Source organism: Excalfactoria chinensis, chromosome 14 (assembly GCF_039878825.1).
Source record: "Excalfactoria chinensis isolate bCotChi1 chromosome 14, bCotChi1.hap2, whole genome shotgun sequence".
Classification (NCBI taxonomy): Eukaryota; Metazoa; Chordata; class Aves; order Galliformes; family Phasianidae; genus Excalfactoria; species Excalfactoria chinensis.
The window spans coordinates 1,020,094-1,047,933 of NC_092838.1; the positions used below are offsets into that span (position 1 = coordinate 1,020,094).

Sequence of the window (27,840 nt, forward strand, 5' to 3'; positions counted from 1 at the left end):
AGGCTCAGGAACCATCATGGACGAGGAGGACGCTGAGTACAGAAGAGTAAGGCAGCTCAGGCACCTGCCCTGCATGGCACTGGAGAACGGCACACACTGAGAGCCCTTAATTCCCAGCTGGGCTGCTCAAGGCCCTCAATGCAGGAGATCCAGGCTCAGGGCATTGTGCACAATCTTTGTCCCTCCAATATCTCACCATCCCTGCCGTCAGTATCAGCCCTCAGTAACAGACCTGGTGTTGGAACGCCTCGTGTTTGGCAAGTCCCCAACAGGAAGGTCACATTTGCTGCTTGGTGCTGTCCTCGGGGCCTTCAGGTCACTCGATCCCAAAGGACAGCCAGGATTAGAACCATCACGAGCTGTTTTGTCTTACAGAAGAATTTGAAAAGCCAGCATATGAGGAACGTTATTTCCACAGTATCAAAAATTGAAGTTTCCCTCAGCTGTTTGTGAACTGAGCTGTGCAGGCACGGGAGGAAGCAGGGGAATGTCACTGAATTACTCCCATGGAAACATGAGAGGAGCTCAAGTGTAAACCTGCTCTGCTGTGCGCCAGGTCAGGATGGCTTTCCACTGCTCCGACTTAATGCTGAAGGGAGATACATTATTAAGGGCATTCACCCACTGAATGGATCCCAATCCAGCCTTACTCAAACCTGAAGTGGAGAGAAATACTCAGGCATTGATGTTGAAAAAAAATACAATAGTAGACAGTGTGCAGGGCTGTCAAGCACTGATCGTTAAGGTTCCTTAATGAAGGTGCTTCTCCTTAAGCTCTGTCTCTGCAGCCAGCAATGTCCCACCCAGAGCCCGAGGGAGCAGACAGTGGCAGTGGGACTTTGTGCCACATCATCACAGGTAGCAGTACCTGTTCATGCTGCCTCCTCTAGTGCTGTCCTTAAGAAAGCTGCTCCTGTGTTTGCCTGCTAAGGAAAGTCCAGACCAAACACCTGCCTGCAGAGCCCTGTTTTCCTCCCATCATACTACAGCTGAAGAGGCAGTGCTGTCAGAGGCTGTGGGCAGCTACAGGCAAACAAAACAGACCTGGCCATGGACATCTAAAAGCATCCAACATCCCTGCAGCCATAACCCCCGCTCTTCTGCAATGTATCCAAGCACAGGGATGAGGCATGGGGCTGGAACAGGAAACGTATCCTGTGAATGAAGGTGCAGACTGCCAGCATGCACACCTTCCTCATCTGTCCTCAGTTCCCTTGGACAGAGCTGAGGTCCCCCTGAGAACAAGAAAAAGAGGGCAGTCCCAGCATGCCTCTCACCTGCCAGATAATGCAGCTGCCTGGGGAGCACAGAGCAGCAGTGGGGGGCAGTGATACTGCATCGTCGTTTCAGCCAGGGCAAGAGGAGCGAGCAGACCTGGAGGGTGTGTGCTTTTAGGCAAGGACTGCCTGTAAATGTCTGCACAGGAGCAAAGTACCCAGCAGGACATCACATCACACCCCTGTGCACAGAAGTGCTCTCCCCAAGGCAGGAATAGGTGGCTTGTTGGGCAGGGGAGCAGACATCAAAATGAACGTGCTGACAAAACAGGATGCAGGAAAGCCAGCCACTGCTGCACTGCAGAGCTACAGTTCAATGCAGAAACATTCCCCTATGACAAATGTGTCTACAGGTCCAGGGAAAGAACTGGTTTTTAATACTTCATCTGAAATAACTTTAAAAACTCTTTGACTAACAGAAAGTGTGAAAGATGAAGCAGCACATGAAGAGGCTTCCCTCTGTGTCCTGAGAAGCAATGGGTTGTACTGGCTTTGCACAGTGCTGCACATGCTTCCCCAAGCTGCTTGAGCTGCGTGCCACCAGGCTGCTGCAGTCCTCTGGCAGATGCTGCAGCTGGGCTCTGCAAAGCTGCCTTTGCCTTAGACTGCAGCTGGGGGAAGCAGCCCTGAGGCCTGGCAGGGCCCTGAGCTCTCAGCTGCCTCAGCTCGCTGCCATCAGCCTGGGCAGTTTGGGGTCGTGCACCCTGCACTTCCAATTCTGCTGTCAGATCAGGGCTCAGCTGCCCCCAGATCACTACTGGCTGTTGAAAAACATCGATGAGACCTTTTGTCTCTCATGCAGGCACAATCAAACAGCAGTCTTTGTTTCTGGGCCTCCAGTATCACTGTTTCTATGCTCACTACCTGCTCTGGTGCTGCAATGGGGGGATGTAATCCAAGCCCAATCCAAAGGAAAAGAATGAACATCCTACAAACCCCAAGAATCCCACTATGCATCTTGCAGCGTGTGACTAAAAGCTGATCCCCTCTGTTTTGATCGAATGTGGAAGCATAAAAGATTCAGAACATCCTTGGGTAGAACGCACCTCAACAGTGTGATCCTGCACCACCCAAAGGGGGGTTTTAATACGGCTCTGTGAGCTCACACAAAAAGATGTACACAGCATCAAACACTCAGGAGGTATTTCCTTGATTCCACTAAATGCTGATCCCACCAGGCACTGATGGGTTTAACCTTTTGCTCCAAAAATACTCATTGGCCCTGGTGCCAGCAGGCAGACATCTTGGGCAGGACGAGCATTGCAATAACAAGAAACAGCCTGGAAAGCAAACCAGTTCGAACACACTGGAGGGGAAATGGAAAGTTGAAGAATAATATTTAAAAAATATTTGTCTCGAAAAATTCAGCCCCTCCCACGATACCAAAACGTAATGAAAAGGACCCAGCAGCTGCTGGCTCAGAGATACCTTTGGTCCAAAAGCATTAGGAGTCAATGTGTTTTTCTAACCAAGCCTTTCAGTCCTGGCTCTCCTGCGCTTTGCTTTCTTTTGTCAGTTCTGCTTCTCTCCTTTGTGTTTCCAAGGGTAGATCAGCTCTCCAAGGAACAGCTTCTTGCAGAGGGATGACCAGGAATCCTTAGGGTAACAGCTGTAGGTCGGCAGCCTGTATGTCTGTACCACACTGCTGTACGATAGAGGGTTGATCTACGAGAAGAAAGAGAGACAGTGGCAATGAAAATGCCCTGCAGCAGGAGGGACAGGGAAATGAGGCAGTAACTGCATCCTGTGAGTAGCACTGGCTTCTGTTAGAACATCATACAGGGACAGAAGGCTTCAAACTCCCAAGCTGAATTCCACCCAAATGAATGTTTGTACCCGAAACCCAAGAGCTGAGCTCACACATGGGCAACTCAAACTACTGCAGCTCGTATTTCAAACACAGCCTCATGGCCAGGGATGGACCACAGCATTTACTGGACATTATAACCAACCCAATTGCATTGTGGCTGTGGGCAGTAAGGAAAAACAGATGAGAAAGAAGGGAAGAGAGAAAGAAGGGAGACGAAAGAAGCCATGCCTGTGTCCCCAGTTAGAAAACAAAATGTGCACACAAGATAAATAAATAAAGCATCCCAGCACAGCAAAACTTGAGCAATGATTACTGCCTGCTTCCTCAGCTCTACCCAGCACACGCTGGAGGAGGACAGGGCGCCTCTGGCTATTAGCTATGTGGGCTGGAAGGATGCACACAATGTTTCCCTGGGCAGAGAGATGATACCAAGTGGTAACATTCCTCTACCCAGAAGTAACAGCAGATCATTTTAATCCCAGCGCAATGTATTTTGTCTCCCTTATTGTAAGTGGAAACAAACAAGCAACAGAAAGGCAACAGTTTATTAGGGAAGCTGCAATATGAGTTCCTTTTTTTTTGCAGTTTCTGGCCCTTAGAGTTATACTACACTTTGATACCATATGCATCCTTTGTTTCATAACAGAGCCGTTCCCTTTTCCTTTCCTCTTTCGCTTAACCCTTCTCAAAGTAACTGCTCTGCAGGATGACGTTGCTGGCAGAAGGTACACAGCGGAATGAAACACGTCGTGTCTCCTCACTGAGCTGAGCCACGCTGCCAGAAATACTTGGTGTGGACTGAAACGAAGCTTTGAAACACTAATGAAAATACTGAGCTGTTTCAGACGTCCTGGAGAAAATCAAGTAGCGTTTGGAATGGGAGCATCACCCCCACCCTGCGCCTGGACGTGGCATCTCTTAAACACAGGAATAACTACTTGGCTGAACCACAAGCTGAACGTGAATGCTCAAACCCAGCGCTATTGATTTCTCATCCATTACCAGGGCCTCGAAGGGCAGACTGGATGGGAACGGTCACCTGTGGCTTCAATCATATTAGCCATGGTTACATGCATGTAACCGTACTTTGACCATGCATGGCATCACAGGGCCACCATATGGGGAGGGGACGCAGTCACTGTGGTATTGTTAGAAGGGAACATCATCGTGTGGCACAGAGGAGAGTTCCAGCGTGTCACTTAAAAATTGGCTTTTGAGATTTTCTTCTCAAAAGACCAATCAGAAAGCTGCATATTCAGCAGAATTTCTGACAGAAGCCCATTTTTCATCTCCACCAGCACAAAGGGGGTAAAAAAAAGGGCCTTGTGCTCATTATTATTTGAGCAGAAGGCCAAAAGAGACACCCCCTAAAGCTCTTCCACCTTTTGATACGATGACTTATGCTCTATTCTAGATAGCAAACGGATCTTGCTGCAGCGGTCCAAGGAAAATTCATCACATTCATATGACTCACTGCCTCTGCCCTCAATCTCAGTCCTGCTATTTTTCCTGTGGAGCAGCCATCCACCTCAGCTCACAAACACACCGCTGCCAAATTGCTCAGCTCCTCCGCTTCACCACTCGTGGCCACAGTTTCCATTCTATAGAGGTTTCCGGGGAAGGAGAACAACAGACTTTGGTTCTCCCTCCACCAGAAGTTCCTGCAGAACTCAGAGGGTGAGAGCAGAGGGGTCCTTACAGCAGAAGTGTGACTGAGGGCACACACAGCTCACCTGCATAAGGAGTCGAAGAGGTTTTCCATCCTGCTGCTCGAGGACTCTGAACTTCACACCAGCTGAAAAGAAACAGAACACAAAACTTTAATCTATGCTGGAGAAAGGCCCACACCATTTTGTTTAGCTTGGAGAAGAGAAGGCACTGGAGAGACCTCGTTGTGGCAACCTCATTGTGGCCTTCCAATACTTAAAGGGACCATATAAACAGGAAGGAGAATGGCTGTTTATGAGTGTGGATAGTGATAGGACAAGGGGGAATGGTTCGAAACTGAGACAGGGGAGGTTGAGGTTGGATCTTAGGAGGAAGTTTTTCATGCAGAGGGTGGTGACGCACTGAACAGGTTGCCCAAGGAGGCTGTGGATGCCCCATCCCTGCAGGCATTCAAGGCCAGGCTGGATGTGGCTCTGGGCAGCCTGGGCTGCTGGTTGCTGACCCTGCACATAACAGGGGGTTGGAACTGGATGAGCACTGTGATCCTTTGCAACCTGGGCCATTCTATGAGTCTATGATTTGCTGATCAGCTCTGTTGGCTGAGTGCTCCAGAAACAGCTTTCAACCTTTCTGGGATTGTGAACCCTTCCCAATTTTCAGCAGGAAGCACAGATTCTCCCTAGAACAGCTTTGAGACTAATGACAAAGAATGTTTCTCTGAGCTCCATTAAAATCAGCCCTCTGACTCCCAGGCTGCAATCGCAGTCCAGAAGAAAGCACAAAGCCCAGAAATCAGCCAGTGCTGCTGATGACAGGGACTGCAGTAATCCTCCTCTGTTCCAAACTTCCATCAGAACGGGAACTTCACGTTAACAAGAGGCATGAATCACCTTTGATTTGTGCTTGTGGGGGTGCAGCACATGTGCAAATCTCTCTTTCAGACCGAGGGAGGAAAGCAGCCGGCCTCAAGGCATTCAGAACATTTCAAAGCCAGCACTGCCTATTAATCGCAGCGCTCATGTTTTTAACACACTAATAACCCCATCAAACCTGACACTTTCATATTCCCTCTTGGACTTGATACAATCCCAACACTTTAAAGATAAACGTGAAAGATTTTGGGTTCCAACGGTGACATCCCACTCATGAACATTTAATGCAACGTGTCAAAGAATGGTAACAATTAAGGCCAGAGAGGCATTTTTCTTCTTTTCTTTCCTATTATCCCTTCCTACAGGTGAGAAGATGGGGCCAAAGTAATGAAACAACCTGTCACAGATCAAACAGAGACTCAGGAGTACAAACAGTAATAAACCCCTTATCTTTACAGACTCTGTCACTGCAGTATCTCCATGGTTCTCACACATTTTAAAGCCAAAACAGTTTCTCTTTTCCCTTAGCTTTGAATTAATGGTTATTATACGTTCGTTCTTCCTCAGGGGAGAGAACACTCCTGTCTAGTAGAGAGCTCTTCCCAAACCATACAGCCCTTTTTGTACAGGGCAGGAAGGGATTGTCTGTCTATTGCTGGGTTGCATTGAAACAGGGGCTCCTCCAGTGGCTTCAGAAAGAAGTCTGTGTACGCTGGGTCTTGATGAGCAGATGTGCTGGAAGTGAAAAAGTCTTCAAAGTGATTCGTTGAGTTCTGGCTACCAGGAAGTGTCAGAGGCATCCCACAATCTTCTTTCCAAGCAGGCAGTTTAGTTTATCAGAGATACAAGCAAGGAGGCACTGGCCTTGCAGGTGGCTGATCTGGATCCATGTGCTAACACCAGACCATTAGATCAGCCAATGCTGTTTCTCTAAGTCAGTCACACGCTGCTCTTTGACAGATGCAAGCAGATAATCTCTGGATCAACTCACTTAATTGTTTATAAGCCTTCAATTTTTAACTTTATAAGAAAATAAAGGCAGATTTATTTTAGAGTGACCCATAGAGCACCGCAGAGCTCAGAAATCCGAGCAGTTCACTTACCAGATGAAGCAGGAAGGTTGGGACAACTCCAAATCACTCCAGCAGCAAAGAACCCTCAGCCCTCTGTCACTGCCAGCCGACTCCTGAGCTCAGGGTTTGGCACATTTTTGTACACAGGCATCACCAATAGCACAAGAGAGCTCAGGACGTGATTCCATTTGCTTTGTTCCACACGACAGTGCACTTATGCTTGTTTGTGTCCCAGTAATTATGGGGGAACCACCATGATGACAGAACCGTGCTGAGAATGGCAGAATTTGCCCCAAAGTGGGTGAGAGGAGGATGGAGAAAATGAACTGAGCCATTTGCTACCAGACAGCACACTGGTAGCTTGGGCGGGAGGCAGCTGAGACCCCCGACCTCACTGCTGTGCATTACTTCATGCTCTGTATCACCAGCACAGTGATACACCCCAGCCAAGGTGCATCCCTTCAGCTGACACTGGGCAGGCAGAGCACAGAGCGTATCAGGGTGGATAGATTTGCACCGACTTGTTAAAATCCAAAGTATTTCCCATCATTAGAGGAAACAAAATACGGATTTCGTTTCTGCTGCATAAATGGATCTCCCAGCTATTCAGGTCCAGGCTTCACCTATATAACATCTTGCCAATTCAGAAGCTGAGTCAAGGAACTTAGAAGCCAGCACTGAACTGAGATGAACTTAAACACCGTGCTAAACCCTCACTGATAGGAAAAGCCATCCATTCACACTGGTAGTGATGGTGCTCAAAATAATCAGATGCCATACATAACACACGCAAGAAGAGTTCTGAGTCTGAAAAGGGAAGCAGAACCTTAGCAGCGGGGACATGAAGCGCTGCGTACTCTCTGAAGTCCTTTGAATCTGATTCAACTGCTCCATCTGTCACCACTCCAACGATATGTTTTTATTCTGGAGCAGGAACACAGGCTGCAGAAATGCTCAGAGATACCTCTTCACTGAGCAGGCAGCAGAGTATTGCAGTGTTTGCCTTCTCAAAGTGTGTAAGAGGAGCAAACAAACAGCCAGCCCCGAAAGTCAACCAACGAGCAACCGAGCAGACAATCCTCAGCCTGGGCCGAGGCTTATTACCCCACAGAGGGTAGAACAAAACTGAGAAGTAACCCAAGACTGATGGGAGCTCACAGCCCCACACATCCCAGTAAGAGCAATAAGAGATCCCTCTGCCCTCCGACTTGCTGCCTGCTGGATCAGTTGCCTTCTGCAATATTTCCTGCTCTCCAAAGGCAGCCCTGAAGGGTTAAGAAGTTTCTGCCAGGAAATTTGCAGGAACACGCTGAAAGCACACATGGAAAAGCAACAGACTTGGTAACACGGCTTAGCTCTACCTTCCCAGATCAGAGCTGGCACCACCACAACACACAGAGCTGACAGCAGCAGCTCCCGATGGCTTCCTTTGCTCTTGCTGAGTAGCCCTGGTTTGGTGATGAGCACATTTCTTGTTTTTAAAACTCCTCCTGCGTGTTCTTATATTGGATGGGAGATGATGATTTTGACCAGCTGGATTTTAACTGGATTAACCAGATCTACTGACAGTTAAGCCCGTTCCTAAACGATCCTTTGCTCTGATGCTAATCATGGCCCATTGCTGTCAAAAAGGGAACAACAACAAATAGCTCCAAAATGATGATAGATTAATCTCAGCAACGGAATCATGACCTGAAACCTGGCCAGAGCTCTGAATGTGCCCCAAACATCTCAGTGCAGGACTCCTGTTAACCAAGTCAGCACAGAACCGGAGCCCCAATGGTTCACTTCTTTATGATTCACAGTCTATGGAGACTTTCCAAGTATTTTTGTAATTTGTTTCACAGCCCCAAATCCAGTGTTAGCAGCAGTTTTACCTGGTACGCTGCAACTGGAAGAACAAGTAAATAAATCGATTTAAATGGTGTTTGTTTGAGTGTCACTTTTATTCATCACAGGCTTCGGAAGGGCACTCCTGATTCTGATTCAGCATCAAATGTCTTTGCACTGACACCCAGCTCCTTGCAGCAGCGAGGTAAATGCATGGACAACTGCATGACTTATGCTCTGGGTCCCTTCCCAGCCCTCTGCATTTTCTATTCAGAAGCCATCTCCTGCATCACAACAAACTGCATAATGCAAAATCCCTGAACTTTTGCATATGTAAGTGCTGAAGGATTTACCTGCCAGCCTGTAGGATCTGCAGAACCGAAGGATGATTGAATAAAGAGGCAGAGAGTCAATCAGGTCAACCAGCAAGTGGATCAGGCCTTGCACAATCACCACCAGCAAACGGAGCTAAAGAGAAACAGTTCAGTGAGCGACAGGAGATACAAGCCCTGCATATTCACGAGTTGATCTGCACTCTGACACTGTACATAAGCTGAACTCTCCTGAGGTAGCCTTAAAAAGTCTAAAAGTGTTGGTTACCCAGTGCATGTATGAGGTTCCTTAAGGGTCTACTTGTAGTGCAGCCTCATGTTGGTAGATTCTGTGAGCCATAAGAACACAAGAGCAATTTCCCTCTCAACAGGCATAGTCAAAAAGGGTGATTTCATGCTTCCAGTTCCAATGAACTCCATCACTCTGCATCAGAGAATGCACATTTCCCTTCCCAGCAGTGAGCTCAAGTGCTTTATTTCTGACTGAAGAAACCCCACGTAGAGCATTTAAGCAAGAGCAAAGCAGTCAGAAATGAGCTTCCTGCTTAGCGCTGCGCTGACTGAAGCTCCTTTTGTCAGACTGCACTTATTTTTGCAGTCAGGCTCATCTCAAAAGGGAGAGCTCATAAAAGATATTGAAATCACATGAAGGCCACTGTCTGTGGAAAACTTTGCTCCAGGCAGGTCATGGACAGGACTGGTCACATTGAAGGAAGAAAAGAAAAAGAAGGAAGTCTAACCCTCTCAGCAGGAGAGCATTTAACACAGCAGGTTAACTCCTTGAAGAAGCTGTTCTGGATCAGACTGGAGAGGTCATCACCCCAGACTTGGGATGGAAAGACTGAAATAACTTCGGAGGGAAGGAGAGGGGAACAGCACGTCCTGCTGACCTGGATTTGCTGGGAATTCCCTTTGGAGAAACACAGACGTGTGCGTACCCTGAATTCCACTTACTCTGTCTGCATGGGCTGTGTGACATCCCTCCCTGCACACTCACACAGACCTTGTGTCTTCTTTGTGGATGACGGTAAATGCCTAAGACACCCTTTTATATCTCTATATATTAGAAGACAGCTATCTTCAAGGGTTAAACCTTACCAGGGTAAACACCAAATAGTACAGCGCGGTTGTAGGCAGGAGGAACAGCAGGATGGTAAATAGCAACGTGCCAATAAATAACTGGGGGGGAAAAGAAACAAAATCATCAGCAGAACAAAAGCAAAATAATGGGAAATGCTGAAACGGAGAGTTTGCAGCTCTTAACATTTTCTTTTAAAGTCCCTATGTGAATAATTCTGCACGTTATTTCAATGTCAGGTTGGCTCAGTTGGCGTAAGCTGAACTCATTTCAACTGAAACCAATGTCACATAGACAACAACTTGACCCATCCCCTTCACAGCTGCTGTTTCTCCCTCCCTGTCACTCCAGTGCAGTTCCTTAATGTCTTCTGAAGACTCTTAAGGTCAGCTCTGAGTGTCTCATCCCACCCAGACCAACAACACAACTTCCATCAGCAGCAGGATGGAGCCTGGGGGGCCAAACCGATCCTCCTCAGAGCACACAGGGCAGAGCCTGACGTAAATCATCATCCTGACAGACGTTCTGACTTCTCCATCACCAGGATAAAGAGAAACCCCTTTGCTGTGGTGGTGTGAGAAGCCAGAGCTCATCTGCTGAACACAGAGAGGCACCTGGAGGTCGCCGAACATCACTCTGCTATTTCAATGATGTTTGCAACAGGAGGTGTGGGTGCAGCCGGGCTCTGCCCAGCCTTCCTGTGCTGTTGCAGGATTTCATAAGAGGTTACAGCATCTGACAAAAAATAAACCTGCATCTGCTGTTGGAGTGAGAACGTGTGGGCTGCCAGGCTCCAGCTTAATGTGAATGAAGGGGGGCCTTTTTCATAGCAGCACTGGCAAGCCTGTTCCTATGGCAACACTGCTGGGCACTGCCTCCCTCCCCCATGCCTACTCTGTGCTGAGAGCATCTGCAGCACCCACAGAGCACGGTGGGCACCCAGTGTCTGCCAGCACTGCTCCGGGCACACAGAGAAGCACGGAGTGCTGCAGAACCCAGGGCTCACACAGCCATAGGATGCCCCAGGTTGGGAGGGACCCCCAAGGATCACCAAGTCCAACCCCCAGCCTCAGTAACCAAAGCAGCCATGATCACGCTGCCTGCCTGCAGCAAGCCCTGGTGCTGCAGCACTACCTGGTCCAAGTCATAGGAGCAGGAATCCACCCGCTGCCGAAGGACGTTCCACTTCTTCCCACGGAACAAGCGCCAGAGAGACGACAGGCCATAGATCTTCAAGCAGTAGAGCCTGAGCAAAGAGAATGGCCACAAGTCGTATCAGATGAGGTTTAGACTGGACATAAGAAAGAACTTTTTCTCTCAAAGGGTGGTCAGGCACTGGAATGGCTGCCCAGGGAGGTGGTGGAGTCGCCATCCCTGGCAGTGTTCAAGAGGCATCTGGATAAGGAGCTAGGAGATATGGGTTAGTGGTTTGCTGTTGGTATGGTAAAGGGAGGGCAGTTGGACTAGATGATCTTGTAGGTCCTTTCCAACCTTGTGATTCTATGATTCTATGTATCCCCAGTACCTGCTGTTTGCATTCTGTATATTGAGGGTCCATCTTGTAGCTGACTTGTATTGCTGACTCCATCTTGGAGTCAAAGCAAGAAGCTTTGACTCCATCAGACATCAACAGCCGTTGGGTGCAGCGCTCCACAAAGTAAAGCAGAAAGCAAAAACTGAACGTTCATCAGACTTTCTTTCCAAACACACCCAAGATACAACCGAGAGAGATTAACTCACCTCGCTCCATAGACATAGAAGCAGTAGATGTGGAAGGTCAGAAGGGCAATAATGTCAGAGAGGATGCAGAGAGCCACGGTCAGACCCAGACAAGCTGACAGACCAACATACCAGAGGATCATCTCGATGAATGGGGACATCAGGTGGATGTAGCCTAGTGAACACTGCAGGGTCAGGATTTCACCGAGACACCTTCCCTGCTCACACTCTCAGAAGACTCATTTTCTCTCTGTCTCATCTCTCCCCTCTGTTCAAACATTGCACCAAACCACAGGAAAATTCCTTTGCATGGCCATCTTCTGCTTAGGAGGGCCAGCAAAAGCTCTTTCCCCCTAGGATTACGTCCAAGTGTAGCAGCTATGTGAGGACAGGGAGGACACGCTCAGCTTCAACAGAGCACTGACCTCACTCCATACAGGATTTACCTCTTTAGATCTGCATTCAGTTCTCAATTACACTTTTAACCACACATATCAAGCTTTACTGAAGCCATCTCCCTTTTCTTCCTATTCCCACAGAAGCCATGACAAATTAACTGTGCAAAAGAAAAGTCTGGAGACGTACAGTGCCCTTTCATCACCGATGTGGAGCAAAGTACATATAATATCTAAGGAGTCTGTCCCCATCGTAGCTATTTTCCTTCATCAAGACATTTATCAAGGATAACTGGGGTGTGTTACTTCAAGGAAGGAATACATACAGAACAGCTCTAAAAACTGCACTAAGGCAGTGGTAGGGCAGGGTTTGCGTTTGCATCCAGAGAGCACGCTCCTCCTTGCTATCAAATGCCACTCAGAGGGCAGAGCTGGCACAAGACCTAAAACCTTCCCTTGGACACTCACTGCTAATGGCACCAAGTAGGTGAGGTCCGCTGTGACTTGCACTTCTTGCAAAACATCAGGACAAGCACTTTGTTTCATATGCATGACTTCCTTGTGTGGGAATCCAACCCTGGCTTGAGTTCCCACAGCAGGAAGACTCACAGACAAGTTTGTACTTGCAGGAGTGCATTTTGATTCATTATTCACCTCTAGGCAAACATTAAGCACTTAGGAGGGAAGAGATGAAAAGGGAGGCTGAAATGTTAAACAATTGCACTTACTAATCCAAAGATGGATGTGGTAAAGGAAGAACCGACCCAGCACCTGATCCAAAGCTCGGTTCATTTTCAGTCCAGCTGGGGCTCCCATCAGCCACTGGAGCAGGTCCTGCAGCTCTTCAGCTACATGCTGCAAACACAGAGACAAGCACGGAAACAACCTGAGATGAAAGAGGTCCATCACATCAAACAGGTCCAGTGTACGGAGCCTGACACCCCTCACCCAGAATTCTCACCACACCCTTCAAAGCAGGGGGGGAAAATATGAGGTGAAGTTCATTTACCAGGCTGTGAACTGAAGCAGCTGAGAACAGTAATGTCCAGCAAGCAGATGGGGACACACCTGGAAGAAGGGGCCTGGCACGCTGCTCAACAGAGACTGTGAATGAAAGTCCACCTCTGAAAATCCCAAATATAACCAAGGCCACGTGAGCCGCAGTGCAAACTGTGCACATGCAGCAGAACTGAGACCTGAAGCTGATGTGCTGCAGCCTACCTTCCCCACCATTCACAGGGGAGATGTTTTCCAAGGACCAATTCCATTTTATAAACTAACCAGATTGCTGCAAAATGGGTTTTGTTTGCTTTTACTTTTAGTGTAGCGGTAAAATTCAGAGCTCTACCTTCAATCTACCCCAAATTCCCTTTACTAGCAGGGCTGCCTATTTACTTCATTCCTTTTCCCTCTGTCTCAACATCTCACTGCAAGTCAGAACTGATTTGAACCCACAGATCTTACCTCCACGCAGAGCACCGTTAGCTACTTTATAAATAGACTGGCTTTAATATTTAAAGTGTTGGATTTGTAACTTAGAAAAAGCATTTGAGGATTTTAATGAAATATTTAAATGCTTGAGAGCAGTCCTCCAGCAGCAAGGCTGTTTTCCAGCACTGAATGCTTCTGGAGGTTTCCAGTTCCAGAGGTGCCACTAAATTCTGACAGTGGCACGTAGCTCTGGGAAGGTGCCCATGCCCAATAGCTTCCTGCTATTTAGCTGGGCAGAGCATCTCCAAACACAGTCCTAAAGCATAACCTTGCAAGCTGTTTTGCAGCCAGATATTTTAGGACTGATCAATAGCAAGCAGAACAAGAAAAGGTGACTGGGAGTCTAATCCTCTCGTTGCAGTCATGTGTTCTGAATATGGCCAGTATTAATAAATGAGAAACAGTGAATTACATGGAAATGGTTTCATAAAGGAGGGTAAGGACATCACCAAAGCAGAGACTACAGCTAACATGGCTTAGATGAGCTGGCTGTGGAAGTATTTCTTTTACAGCCATGCTTTTCTTGCCTGTCTCCACTTGTAGCATCCGATAGCAATGCGACATTGATGGAGAAAGACACACAGACCACTGGAGAGGGGCAATGTGGGCACTGGGAAGTGCAGCATGAACTTCCTGAGTGGAGCATCCAGTGCAAGGCAGAGCAAGCTGAGCCGAGGTGCTCCCCACCGGGCACCTACCTGTGATTTTACCAATTAACATCTAAGAGTATTTTCCAGGCTGCATCCTCTCTGCTGGCTTTGTTTATGAATTACTGAACAGAACTGAACAGGAACTCACATCCAATTATCTCTAAGCCCCAGCAGTACTTTTGGAGGCAAGATCTAAGATAAATATTTACATGTTTCAAGGAGATTACAGCTTCGGGGAAAGAGAAAACAGCCAGGATGCAAGAAGCAAAGGAGGAGAAAAAGAAAAGAGGGTTTGTAAGCAGTTCTTCAATTTAAACCAGAAAAATGGAGCGCTTTGAATTGAGTATTTTTGTGGAAGGCAAAGAACAGGGACTGCAGTTGGGAAGCCTGGTGGGAGCGAGAGGAAGGAGGAGTTGTGAGGGCACCCACAGAGAGAAGAGGATTCGCATTTTCCATGCTTGGTTTTGAAAGTCTGCTCCAAAATCAGCCCTTTCTATTGCATGCAGCTACTCCCTGGTTACTCCCCAGGTGTCTGAATCACATCTGCTTCAGTTACCAACAAAAGCAACTTGTTATTACAGTCAGCACAGCACAGCTCATCAAGCTGTGAAAAGTGGGAGCTGCAGTCAATTGCCAGCAAAGTGCTGATTTGGGAACCATTGTATCAGGGGTTGACAAATGATGGCTAAGGAACATGGCTGGGTCCTCACGTCAGCAGGCTGGGCTTGTGCGCCTGTTGAGAGTCAAAGTCACCTATTTCTTCCCAGTGAAATGGTGACTAGGAGAAAAAAAGTGCACTGCTGCCAACCCGCAGACATCTGAAGGTTTATCAGTATTAGTATCAATGAAACCAATAAGGTTTTACATTGTATTTTGTCAAGATTAAAAACAATCAAATCCAGAAGGTTATAAAAAGTTGTACCACATTATGATAAGCTTCTTAATGTACATCTATCTATCCCACGTTCTGTTTACTAATATATAGAGAGAGAGATACAAGAAGGTCAACACCATCACCACATCTGGGGCTCACCAAAAGCAGAACAGCAAAGGGCATCGGGGGAGGAAAAAGGAAAAGTAGCTCGTTCTGCAGATGGGAAAGTTAGCATTGCTGAACTTGGCAACACAAAAGCACTTGAGAAAGCTCAAGTGATGGGAATAATGTGTACCAGATGGACACTCAGCAGCAAAATGGGAACCTACTGTTGGATGGCTAAGGGGAGATTTTGCTGTCATACTGGAAAAGAAGTGGTGCTGGCTTGCATACCACATGCTGAAGTCATTGGTATATTTTGGGATCGCTCAGAACTGCATTTTTAAAGGCCTGCACATAATGCACATAAATCAATGCTCACCAAAGGCAGTAAAAGGACTCCAAATGATTTTATGTCCACAATCTAATACGTTTGGAAAGAGAAAGCAAGGCTGGAAAGTAAGAGGAGTTAAGTGAGCAGAAATGATAAGCTTGGTGATGGAGCAAAGAAGGGCACAAGCTGACTGCCAGGCTGCCCATACAAGAGGGAGCAAACGCTTCCAGGCAGGTAAGTCAACAGCTCTTAGTGATATTGAGGTAACGAGGCCTACGCATGCAGAAGGCTTGATGATTTAAGTGACATTACGATATACATGCGGAGTGACAGATGAGCTCAACTTCCAAAAGAGGAATGAGTGAGTAACTCTCACACACAAGCCTGCCCAGGCCAGGTGCTGGGATCAGATACACCTTGAGCACAGAGTGTGCCCATCTGCCAAAGACACTGGGCAGATGGAACCCCTCCTGGAGCCACCTGTGCAAACAGGAATGCTGCCAAGAGCCACTTCCTTGCACACTTGATGGGAAATCAGATTTTTGAAAGCTGGACGCTTCCAGTGATCCCACAGGGAGAGTTTTAGAGAACTTCCTCAGCTGAAATATCTGTAAGGGCAAAGATTTAGGAATGAGGTGTAAAGAAGGTCTTTAGCTTACAGCTCAGGTAGTTCAGGAGCAGTTGTGTTGCTGAAGAAATGTCCTTCTAACCCCATCACTGCTGCTGAATAGAGTCTGCATCAATCCCAGCGCTTGACCCTGGCTACACGTGTATTCCCAAGGCACACAAGATCTAAAATCTGAGCTAACTTTAGATTAATAGTCTGGCCTCCAGCCTCTGAAGTGCATTATCTGTTCCTTAACTGCCACTAAACAGATATATTGGAGGGATGCACTTAAAGCAAGCCACCAGAAAAGCAGGATAGTGTGAGTCACGCTTCTTCTTGGTGAATTTATGCTGATGCTGAGGGATCTCAGTGGGCAAGAAGAGTTATGTCTGAGAAGAGCACGGGACACAGCAAGTTTTTCTGGTTTACCATCTACACACCAGAATTCCTCAGATTTCAGGTGTTTGCATCCTGTCTAGCTAATGCCTCTGGACTTCCCCATGGATTTCCTCTTCACAGGCACAGCTGCACGTTTACCAAGTTTGACTTTTCAGCAGATTAACAGACTCAGCGCAGGTTACAGCTGGCTTTCACCAAATGCCCCATAAAGCAACAGCTTGAGGATGCTTCTGTGAACTTGATAACCACTCCAACTTGCAGCTGCAGAGCTCTGCCCAAGCCATAATTGTTACTTTGGGAAGTAGAACAGCCCTCCAGTAAGCACCTAATTACTATTCACTGCACATTCAAAGCAGAGCTGTGTTCCTTTTGAGCAGCCCCAGCAGGCTTGATTTGAAGATTTCACCGCTCTTGAGGAGACCCGATTTGCATGACTTCAGACCAGACCCTCTGAAACCCTTCTGTGTAAGGCAGTACCTCCTTACAACCACCCCAGGCATCAAGAGCTGGTCAGGACCCAGAGAAGATGAGAGAGGAATGGCTCCAGCCATACTTACATCAGCCACGGGGATGAGAGTGTCAGCAAGGCGACCGATCTGGTTCTTTCTGTACAGCCAGGACATCAGCAGTATCCCCAGAGCCACATCAATCAGCAAAGAGACAAAGATGTTGGCTTTCCTGCAGGCAGGATAAAAAGGAACAACATTAGAGCATAAGGAAGGACAGCACCTAATGGCAGCTGTTGGCTTCACTTACATAGTGTCTTTCTTGTCGCAGGGACACTAGGATAACTAAGGAAAGAAACATGGCACAGATATCTTTTGACTTTTGCTGACCTGATGCCACTCCTGTGGCTGAACACCAGCCACTGTAAACTGCCACACCATGAAGCCTCTCTTAGTAAATGAAGTGGATAGCCAGGCTGAAGCTACAAAGAGGAACGCTGGACAAGGCGTATATGTGTACTCAGTGGGAATTCAAGAACCCCAAGGGCACCAGCACTTGGAGGATTCCCAGAGAGATCAGATGGCTTTCCAAAAACTGATTTCCAGTTACAGGCAGAAGAGGGCAGCAGTTAAACCTTTCTGCTCTTTTGGAGGGTGCTGCTGAACACCAGTGGTAGCTTTTGGTTAACCTTGGCAGCACGTGTGCAAGCAGTGAGCTTTGGAAGTACTGATAGCAAAGCATTATCCACAAGGGTGCAGTACAGGCTTTCTGTGGGCAAGATCCCAGCTGTCCTTCCCAGGGTAGGGAAAAAATCATACACATGGCAAAAGACATAAGCAGGGTAAAAGAGTGCACAGAGAAGATACCTGCAAAGTACCAGGGATTGTAACAAGCAAGGTAGCATGACATGGCACAGCAAGGACCCTGCAGTGCTGTTCGGTCAGCCAGGCCAGTCTCAGAGACCTGAGGCAGGCACAGGATCCATGGCTTGGGTTCTCCAAAGGAGGCAGGGCCATATGTGTCATTGTGTGCATTCCATACCTCATTAGCTGGGTCTGGTTTTGAGCCTTCTTGCTGCTGCTGATGACCTGGAGGTGCTGCAGGCGATGGCTCAGCTGCTCACAGGTTGAGAGTTTGCTCCACAGGAAAGACAAAGGCCAAAACTTCAGCACCCTGCAGAAACACAACGGGAACATCCCCTTTGGCTTCTACCTGCATCCGATTTGTACAAATTCCGTGCAAAACGTGCAGTGTAAAGTGAAGATTATGTAACCAGAAACAGCACTGACATACTCAGCATCAACATCCACTTCAGGCTCAGAGGGGAGGGAACGCTCACGTGCTGTTTTTCCTCTGATTGAGACGTGCTAAACGAACTAAACGATGCTCAGTTCTCTTTGTTGCCACACAATGCAAAAACGAAGGAACAATTGTGGTTTGCATAGTCCAGAATGACCCGTGGGATACAGGTTTGTCAAAGAGAGCCCAGCAGCAGCACAGTGACACAAAACACCACGGCTGCTGTAGGGAACAAACTCTGATGGTGACATAGCTGGGATCACTTCTTTCCTGTCCACAACGGTCATTTCACTCACTAAAGGCCTAGAAACGGAGCTCCACTTTCAGTTACCTCATTCAGCCACTCACTTTTACTGCACTGGCACGTTCCTTCAGTTTACATTCCTTCCAAATTCCTGGGGTTCTGCTTCCCTTCTGAAATCGTACAGCTGTTGGGACCATTAGTGAGCAAGGCCTGGAGACCTCCATGCCTCCCCTGGCCCCTGTGGGATGAACTCAGCCTGCTGCATGGCTTCCTCCCACCACCTTCTCAAGCCCTTTTGACCAGACTTGATGTGAGGTTCCTCACTTTAACAGAGTACTGAAGTCCTTTCCCCCTCCCCGTTCAACTTTCAGACATATTGACTCCGAAACACACATAGCATGCTGTGAATCACTCTTTATAACTTGAGAGTTACTCAGCTCTCCATCTCAGCCTCCCACCTTAGAGACAAATGAATGCACTGTGGTTCAGCTGACTTACCAGGACACTGCATCTAAAGTGATGGAGAAAAGAGCTCCACATGCAGCATGGGCACATGTGCTGTCCACCTCAGAGACCTCTGCAGACTCACTGAAGGCCCTTCCCTTCCCTTCCCTTCCCTTCCCTTCCCTTCCCTTCCCTTCCCTTCCCTTCCCTTCCCTTCCCTTCCCTTCCCTATTAGCCCAGTGGCTCCAAGTCCTGGCCTGGAAAACCTCTGTTAGAGCAGAGAATTGTTCCACTCACACCCTTTCTTTGGCAGTATGCACACATTCATTTAAATAAAAACACAAACATGCTGCATAAAGCTTGATATAATAGTTGCAAGATGTGCTGTGGAAACTCCCACCTGCAACAGAAATGAGAAAGAAAGCCAAAAATATTTCTTGCGTGGTCTCCTTCCCTGTGCACAGCAACTCTGCATCACCGTAGATGCTCCCACCTGTTTGTCACACAGTATTTGCAATGACTTCTACAAGTGCAGTGGAAAACCAATCAAATACACCAAATACGAATGATGTATATTCGCCTTATTTAAACAGGAGGGGACCTTTGGGGTGCTTCCAAACAGAAGGAAATAAATTAACGTAGCCTGCAGGAGTAAAGCTTCAGTTTCCAACATTTTTTTTCTTTCCAGGGCTGAGAGTGGATTTTCCACATATCAGATGGAAAGCACTTTGGGGCCCAGATCTCACACAGACCCGACAGCCCCATGAAGCAGACCCCCTTGGCTCTCTTTTTGCTTTGTCCTAGAAACCACAGGAACAAAGCAGCTTCCCTTCTGGGTGAGGCATCAGACAGAGGTCCTGGTGTCATTAAGAGCACGGTAAGAGGGCTTTTAGAATAAACAAAGCACGGCATGGAGTTTATTACCCCAATACAAACCATCCTGCTGCTCCACACAGCAGGGCCTGCCTGAGCTGGGGAAATCCTGCACGCTCTGAACGCTGAGCTGCAATGGGCACTGCTTAGCACAAGGTGGTGCTAAAGAAATGCCTCCGTTTGAGATCAGAGCACATTTGGTGAGGTCAGATTGATGTCAGCGCTCACTTTCTCTGTTTTCTAACGATACCTCCCCATTTCCCCAGCACAAACATACATCACAGGGCTCCATACAGCAGCCCCAGGCCTCTGCAGCCTGAGCGGATGTGACTGAACTTCTGCTCTTCAGATCCAACTGTCCCTTAGGATCACAGAGATCTGGGGATGAAAGAAGTACTGCAGTAACTGCAGGCAGAGAAGGTGTCAGAGCAAAGGGAAGAAGGAGACGTCAGAGCTGAGAACCCATCGCCAAGGACCTTCCCCTTCCCCAGGCGAACAGCGACCCTGCTCGTTAGGTGTTGAACACAGCCCATGCACAGCCAAAAAACAAAGGACCTTCAGAGCCGACTTCAATCTTCTATCCAATCACAAAGCTCTGCCATCACTTCCACTTACAGCCAAGTGCACGGTCCATGTCTACACAGCCACCCCAGCAGGCACCGGTGGCTCCTGATTACAACAGGTTTCATTCTGACCCTAAATCTCCCCCAGCAGAGTAGTCCAAAAAACGACAGTTTTCCCTTCATGTCCCAATGCACACAACCCAACTGCTCAGCAAATCTCTGCATACGAAGAGCTGAGCTGTAATTTTTCATGACAGCATCATACAATTAGAAACCTGTGAAAAGAGTCTGCTCCTTGTACCCTCAGGCTGCACTTGAGAAGATTTAACCATGACTACAGCAGTAGCTGTTATCCAAATCTGATCAATCAAAGTGTCCCCTTGCAGCTTGGAAGCTGATCTCCAGCACCCGCTCTGGTATGCTGGCACCCACCAGGGCTGGCTGCTAACTGACCAGCCGTGTTATTCAGCATTGGATGCACTGGATGCAGAAGCTCCTGCCCTTCAAATCTGCTCAGAATTCCTCCTCAGAGCACGTACTTGCCACACGTGACATTTCAAGCATCCTACTCAATTTCACTGTTGTCACACTGGGATCTCACCAAGGCTGCACGCAGACCAGCACTGCCCGCAACCTGCTGTGAGGTCCAAGAGGTGATGGGTTCAGACATACTCTTACATGATATATTCACCCAGTGAGGCTTCCACAGCAAACAGGGACTGAAGAGTCTCAGCTATCAAACCATTAAGAAAACCCTCATATCAGTCTGGCAGCCACATAATAGCTGGGAAACCATTCCAGCCATTATGAAACTAAAGCAAGCTCAACTACCCCTGCTGCATGTGGGCAACAGCTCAGTGCCACCCCAGGAAACCAACCTCCTCACACCTCCAGGTGTCCAAGGGTTCCTGCCTTGTGCTTTCAGCAATGCTCCCTATGCTTTCAGAGCAGCTGTGCAGCAGCCTGTTTCCAACAGCAGGTTAATCCAGGAGATTCTCAGCCTGCTGTTGCCCACAGAACCCAACAACCATCAGACTGACCCACAGCCTGCCATGGTTAGAGGGCATGAGAGGAGCTGTGCTGCAGCTGGCATCACCTGTCACCAGGAGCCCATCCTTTTGCACACTGGTGATCTCAGAGATCAGAAAAGTATCAGCCTCTTGGCCGTCTCCAAGGGACGTGAGACTGGAAGCAGTACCAGGAGATGCAACGTGACTGGTACTGATAGAAACAAAAGAGTTTTAGCAGGAACCTCATGATGCACAAATCACATCTCCCCACCAAATGCAAGCAGGCCAATGCTGCAGCACTCACCTGCTGTTGCAGACCCCAGAGACAAGTGAAAGCAGGAACGTCAGCAGCATGCAGGCAGGCACCGAGGCCTGCTTCATCAGCTCCACAATGATACTTGCTTCAACTCCATCCGACTGCCAGTGGGTCATCTTAATGGGCCCGTCGTCATATCTGTCTGTCATGAAGAGCACCTTGCTGCTTGCAACTGTGTTAAAGATGGCAGCGAGCTTGGAGGCATCCTCTGCCCCGAGGTCAGCCGTGTCCAAAGGGGGGTGCAGATGGGACAGCATGACTTTACGCTGGTCATAATACACTAAGATGATTTCTTCTTCTCTGTGGTTGTCGGGCTGTTTCTGAAGGGTAGAGCAGTTCCAGAATTTGCTGTCTCCCTCTTTGCTTATCTGAATCCACGGCTCATGAGAGAATATCGTCCCAAGGTCCTCCAAGAACTCACTCAGACTCTCTTCTTTCTCCTGTTTGCTGTTGTTCCACGAGCCGAGCACAGAAATGCTGACCTCAGTCACCTGCTGGACTTCCCTGAGATACTGCTTCACCTGAACAGGAATGAAGGGGAAATGGACCACGGCGAGGATAACAGCAGAGCTCTGCTCTGGGATCCAGCGGCCGATCAAAATGCCGCTTTCTGCCGAGGAGCAGCACGAAGGAAAGAAGACCTTCAGGACCATGCCAGCAATCCTTGGAGGACGGGACACCTGCCAGCAGACACAGAAACAAAACCTGGGATGGTGATTAAATGCAAGGAAAACGTGAGCTGGCCAAAGTCAGCAGCAAGGAGGTCTCTTCTGTCACCCGGAGCTGAGCTCAGTAACAAACACACCCAGCAGCCACAACCACATCGCTCATCCCCTCCTCTCACCTAGAAACAAAGACAAGACTGTTTGCTGCAAGCAGGCTGCAACAACTGACTGCTTCAAGTTTACCAAGTAGCTTCAATATATCAGATACAAGATCCCAAAGCAGGAGAGGCATCTCTGCTTGACCAGTGCTCCGTATCTGAAGTACTTTTCTTGGTGTCACTAAGAAAATATCTCAATGGCTTCATTAAGACTTTTATTAAAAGGAGCTTCAGGGCTGCTGACAATGTCCCTTTCAATAAGGTGCAGGTTTCTAACCGAAATCTAATTGCTGTAAGGAAAGCGCTCGCACAGAACAATCGGCATCTGGCACCCGTTGTCCTTTTCTGTCCTTCAGTGCTTTGTTAGAGATGTGAAAACTCCACAGCCCCTCGGGCTGGCTGCTCTGCGAGGGACCCAGTCAGTCGGAAAGAGGAACGCAGTGTATTTATAACATGCACAGAGGATGCACAACGTGCGGGTCCCCGTGGTTTGGTTTCTTTCTTCCCTTTTTAACACTGCACAACTGATGGAGTCAATCTCAGCACTGGGTAGTTTGCAGTGGAATGGAGCAGGCAGTGATGCAGCAGCAAAGGCAAGTGGTTAAGCTGCTCCCAAGCCCACAGTCCTGCAAATAAGGCCCATGGAGGAGCACAGTGAAGTTCACCCCAGTGCATCCCTTCCATCAGGGTGCTCAGGGGGTTCTGCTGCTGAGCACAGCGCCTGCAGACACTGGGGGCTCCAGCCTGTGGGGAGAGCAGCTTTGGGAGCCCACAGTGGGAATGACATCTCCATGACCAAGGATAACTGCACAGATGTGGAGCCTGCGAGCATCGTGGGAGAACCTCAAATAACCTGTATTTTGTCCAAAGGGCTTCAAACCTCCAGCAGTTTGGGAAGGGAAAATGGATCAAAAGAAGGGTAGAAAACTAGAAGGTGTGACATCCTGAGACCAGAAAGGTGCAGCACAGCAGGCACAGAAAGGACGAGGGACCTGCAGTCCAAGTGAGCAACAGCAACACCAAACCCCAACGACTGATAGACCCAAACAGATGGAAAAGCAGGACATTTTGCCTATCCATTCCTTCTATTGGCCCAGCCAAAAGGAGGGAGGTTTGGTTTGGTTGTTTGGGGCTCGGTTGCTTGATGGATTTTTTGTTGTTGGTTTGTGTTTTTTTTGGAAGATCACAAAGACAACCAAGGACAGACACTATTAAAATGATGCCTGTAATGCACAGGGAAACAGTGAAAAACAGGCTGGTCCCAAAGAAGTCTCAAATAAAACCTGTCCCCATGTCACATGTCTGTTTCTTTTCAAGAGAAGCTGCTGCTTCACGTCTGCAAAAGCAACTAAGAGTCACATAAGCTCCCAGATAGAAGGAAACAGACGAGGGACACCCAGCATCCGTGCACAGCTCCCACCTCGCACCAAGACACCCGCAGCCAAAACCTGAGCATCTCCTGCTCTCACAGCGCTCACATCACCAGCAGACGGCGACAGGACGGGGGGAGGGGGATGGCTTTAAACTAAGAGGGATGATTTCGGTGCCCATGGCCACGGCTGGGCCCTGGACAGCTGAGCTGGGGGGGGCTTCCCACCGAAGCCATTCTACGCACGCCGGGTGCAGGACTGCGGGGGGCACAGCTGCGGGTACGGGCGTGCAAGGAGGCAGCGGTGGGAAGGAGCCCACGGTAAATCCCCGCCTGGGAGCCCCGAGCTCTTTCCGCTGCCGTTACGACGGCAGCTGCCCGCACCCCGCCCGCAGCGCAGCCCCCCGACCGGCGCCCCCCAGCCCCGCTCCGGCCCAACGCCGCCTACCGCTCCGCACCGCCCGCTTCCGGCTGCTCGGAGACGCCTCCTGCGCACAGCGCTCAGCGCTCAGCCCGGCCGGCCCCGCAGCCCCGCGCCCCGCGTTCCGCCGCTCGTTCCGCCCCTCTCCCCGCTGGGTTTTCAGGCCCTCACCCCACAGCGCTGCCCTCCTCCCACCCGACGCGTCCTCACGGGGCCGGGAGCCGCGCGGTGTAACCCGCAGCTGCTGCTGAGCCTGCGAGATAAGCGGCGCCAGCGCTCGGTCCTGCTATCGCGTGTGGACGCGGTGCTCGGCTCCGGTGCCTCGTGGTGCCTGGCGGCCTCCCCCCGCGCTCTGTCCCTGGCTTACCCTCGTGGTGACCGAGCACGATGGGAAGGGGCACCCACCGGGATGTGCTTACAACGAGGGATAAACGCCTTTGGCAGCTGTAGGGCACAGAGCGCAGCACAGAGCGCAGGACGCAGCCCGGCTGAGCGCCCTGAGCTGTCAGCAGCGGCCTCGGAGCTGTGGGGCAGCTTGTCCTGCCACGAGATAGAGCAGGACAGGAAAAGACCCTTCAGCGCACCCTGCCCGCTCTCTGCTGATTGCGAAGCGGCTCCTATAGCGCGCAGCCCCGAGGCTGTGTGAGCAATGGGATGCGCACGTAGGAAACGCGCTCCGTGCAGTAGTTGCTGCTTCCCTGTAGAGGTCAGGAATGCGGCATGGAATTCGTTACCTTTCTTTTAATGTTCTCCTGGAGGGGATCTCGAACTCGGCTCTTACCCCTCTGGCTGTGCTCTGCGTTGGACATCAGGGAGGCGGAAGCGTGGCCACAATAAATGGGAGCGCGTTGAAGAGAAGTAATTATTTCATTGAAAAGACACACGAGGGGATGGCGATCAGTTTGCAACACACCAACACAAAGTCATTTGTATGGAGCCAGAGAATCTTCCAAGTTGGAAGGGACCCACAGGGACAACAGATACCAACCCCTGGCTCCACACAGCAGCGCCCAAACCCAAGCCCTATGTCTGACAGATGTGTCCCATTGCCCTGGGAGGGCTGTTCCATGCCCACCGCCCTATCTCAGTCCTTTAGCTACTCTGGCCGATCCAAGAGGTGTAGAGCTGAACCGCTTGTAGTCCTTGTTTCTGCCCTCTGGAAAAGCTGGATACCAACAACGTGGTTGAGCGCAGGGACAACGGGAGCGTCTTCATCTGTGACCCACCCGTGGACCCAAAGCTCAGCAGGGTTGTGGTGGAACCGGCCCCACTCTGAAGGTTGTCAGAAGGTGCCCAAGGGCTGGCGGGGCCTCACGTGGTACTTAAAGACTTTCACACAGTTCTCACCTGTGTCTGCCACAAAGAGATGCCCAAAGGGGGAACAGGCCACGCCAGTCGGTCTCCGCAGCCCTGCGGACACCAGGCAGATGGGAGCCCCGCTCTCTGGGAACAAATGGACGGTGCGGTGCTGCTCGTCTGCCACCACCACGCTGCCTTCCATGTCCACACACACCCCCGCCGGGTTGCCAAACTGGTGTCCGTATTTGCTGCTGAGGGAGCAGACGAGCTGATGGCTGCTCATGAACACCTTGACGTCTCCACATTCCTCGCTTACCACAAAGCCTCCGTTGGGTGCTGGACTGACGTAGCGAGGTCCCTGCAGGTTGGGGACTGAGCGGATGTTCAGTGCCCTGAAGGCATGGTCCAGTGCAAAGCTGCAGACCTGGCCTCGGGCATAGTCTGCTACTAAGATCTTGCCCGTGGAGTCCGCTCCAACACCCCTGGGGGAGCCAACCTTCCCGATCTTTATCCATTCCCCTTTGGAGGGGGAGGTGTGAGGATTGAAGACCCAGACAGCCCCATTTGTCATGTCAGCTACAGCCACCATTCCTGCCCGAGTCACAGTCACATCCTCCGGCAAGAAACTGCCACCTTCCCTCCCTGTCTGCCAGCAGGGCAGGGACTTCAACACTTGGCCTGTGCTGCTGAGCACATGCACCCAGGGAGCACCCTCGGCTGTCACATAGATGGAGCCATCCCGGGAGCAATGGATTCCACTTACACACCCATAACGGCTGCCGGTGGGGTTGGGGATCTGCCGGACCAGCTCATCCTGACGATAGTGGAGGAGGTTCTTGATGTTGTCCAGGTCTCTACACAGGCTTTTGGTCTTGTCTGCCAGCTGATGGATTTGGAGCTGTGTCACCATGCCCGTGCCCTGCTGGCTGCTCAGCAGCGGGCTGGCCGTCTGCAGAGTGGTGTTTGACTTCACCTGGAGGGTGTAGAGGGATTTCAGAAGCTTCTCCTTCTGCTGCCTGGTCTCCAGAGTGGAGTCCATGACGAGACTCTCATCCCTGTTTAGAGTAAGTAAGTGGAAGGACTATTACTGACCCATCCCTGGGGACATGCTCTGAGCTCAGGTGCTTCTTGTCTACACAGGGCCAGTGTGTTGGTGCTGGGCTGGATTCACACCAAAGCAGCAGAGAACAGCTCGTAGTCCTGTCCACTAATTACGTGCTCAAAATACAAACAGGGACAATGGCACAAAAATTGAAGGGAAGCAAAGCTGGATCTGCAACCAAAACAGCACATGGGCTTCAACAACAGGTCTGTGCTGAGGGGTTATGCAGAAGGGACAGCCCTGTGTGCTGGGTGTGAACTCCACCTCTCCAGTTCTTGTGATCAGCAGCTTCTCTCAAGTCCTTCACACTTTTTGACCCTATTTTCTCCCCAAGCTCAGTCCCTGGTAACACTGACTGAGGATAACTTTTCCTCCACTCCCACGTGGGTCAGATTTCACACCTGCAGAACTGAACAGAGTTCAAATCCAATAAACTGGTTTCCACAGTTGAGAAAAAGTCAGTTAGAAGCCAAGGGGATAACTTGCCGGCCACCACAAACCCAAATACACAACAGCCCACTTTGCTGGCCCTGACCCCATCCCCAGCACAGCTCAGTGACTGTGCATGGCCAGGAGCCCAGCTCCTACCTCTTGTCTGGATGTCCTGGGGCTGCCTGTCCTTCCTGGCAGCGCTGCCCTCCTGCTGGCTCTGTCCTGCTCCCTGGCCAGGCTCAGGGTGGTGGGGCTGATGGTGCTGCGTTGTGTTGTTAGTGATGGTTGATTGCCCTCGAGTGTGAGTAAACACAACAGCTTCTTGTGCTGACAACCAGGAGCAGCAAGATGAGGGCTGGTGCACGCAGCTTTTATTCCCTGCTGGTCTCCTCCAGGATCAGTGGAGGAGAGGCCCCCCAGGTGCCCAGGTGTAGTGACAATTAGGGGCTCTTATGCAGAGCTTCCAGGCAATGGGAGCAATATGCTGCACCTGAGTGAAACATCCTCTGGGGAGGAGACATTCCCACACCTGGGCTCAGGGCTTTTAACTTATCTCACTGCTCCTTCGTGGCTCCCTGTGTGCTCCCAGCCTGGGTCATGTGCAGTTGGGTGCCCCAGTTTACAGGAGGAGATGGGGATTTTTGCAGTGCCAGGGTCTGTCTGATGTCCAGTGGAGAAGCTTTTGAGAAA

The 27,840-nt window shown here is 49.7% G+C and overlaps 2 protein-coding genes across 5 annotated transcripts; both read right to left on the reverse strand.

Annotated features, from left to right (window-relative positions):
* Nucleotides 1-1,060: 1,060 nt before the first annotated feature.
* Nucleotides 1,061-25,126, reverse strand: PIGQ (phosphatidylinositol glycan anchor biosynthesis class Q). Of its 4 annotated transcripts, none has more exons than XM_072349516.1 (11): nucleotides 25,052-25,126; nucleotides 21,693-22,384; nucleotides 17,997-18,128; nucleotides 17,066-17,186; nucleotides 12,783-12,909; nucleotides 11,681-11,834; nucleotides 11,075-11,186; nucleotides 9,961-10,041; nucleotides 8,884-8,998; nucleotides 4,821-4,882; nucleotides 1,061-2,942 (listed from the first exon to the last, which is right to left on the reverse strand). In XM_072349516.1, exons 1-11 carry the CDS (start codon nucleotides 25,124-25,126, stop codon nucleotides 2,790-2,792), a joined length of 1,824 nt encoding a protein of 607 aa, XP_072205617.1. In that variant the 3' UTR covers nucleotides 1,061-2,789. The 4 variants fall into 4 exon arrangements, with proteins under 4 accessions (XP_072205617.1, XP_072205620.1, XP_072205619.1 ...); XM_072349519.1 differs by lacking the exon at nucleotides 25,052-25,126 and adding an exon at nucleotides 24,723-24,962; XM_072349518.1 differs by lacking the exon at nucleotides 25,052-25,126 and adding an exon at nucleotides 24,489-24,690.
* Nucleotides 25,127-25,596: 470 nt separating this feature from the next.
* Nucleotides 25,597-27,561, reverse strand: NHLRC4 (NHL repeat containing 4). The gene is made up of 2 exons (XM_072349521.1): nucleotides 27,307-27,561; nucleotides 25,597-26,671 (listed from the first exon to the last, which is right to left on the reverse strand). Exon 2 carries the CDS (start codon nucleotides 26,653-26,655, stop codon nucleotides 25,600-25,602), a length of 1,056 nt encoding a protein of 351 aa, XP_072205622.1. The 5' UTR covers nucleotides 26,656-26,671; nucleotides 27,307-27,561; the 3' UTR covers nucleotides 25,597-25,599.
* Between the last annotated feature and the right edge of the window lie 279 nt (nucleotides 27,562-27,840).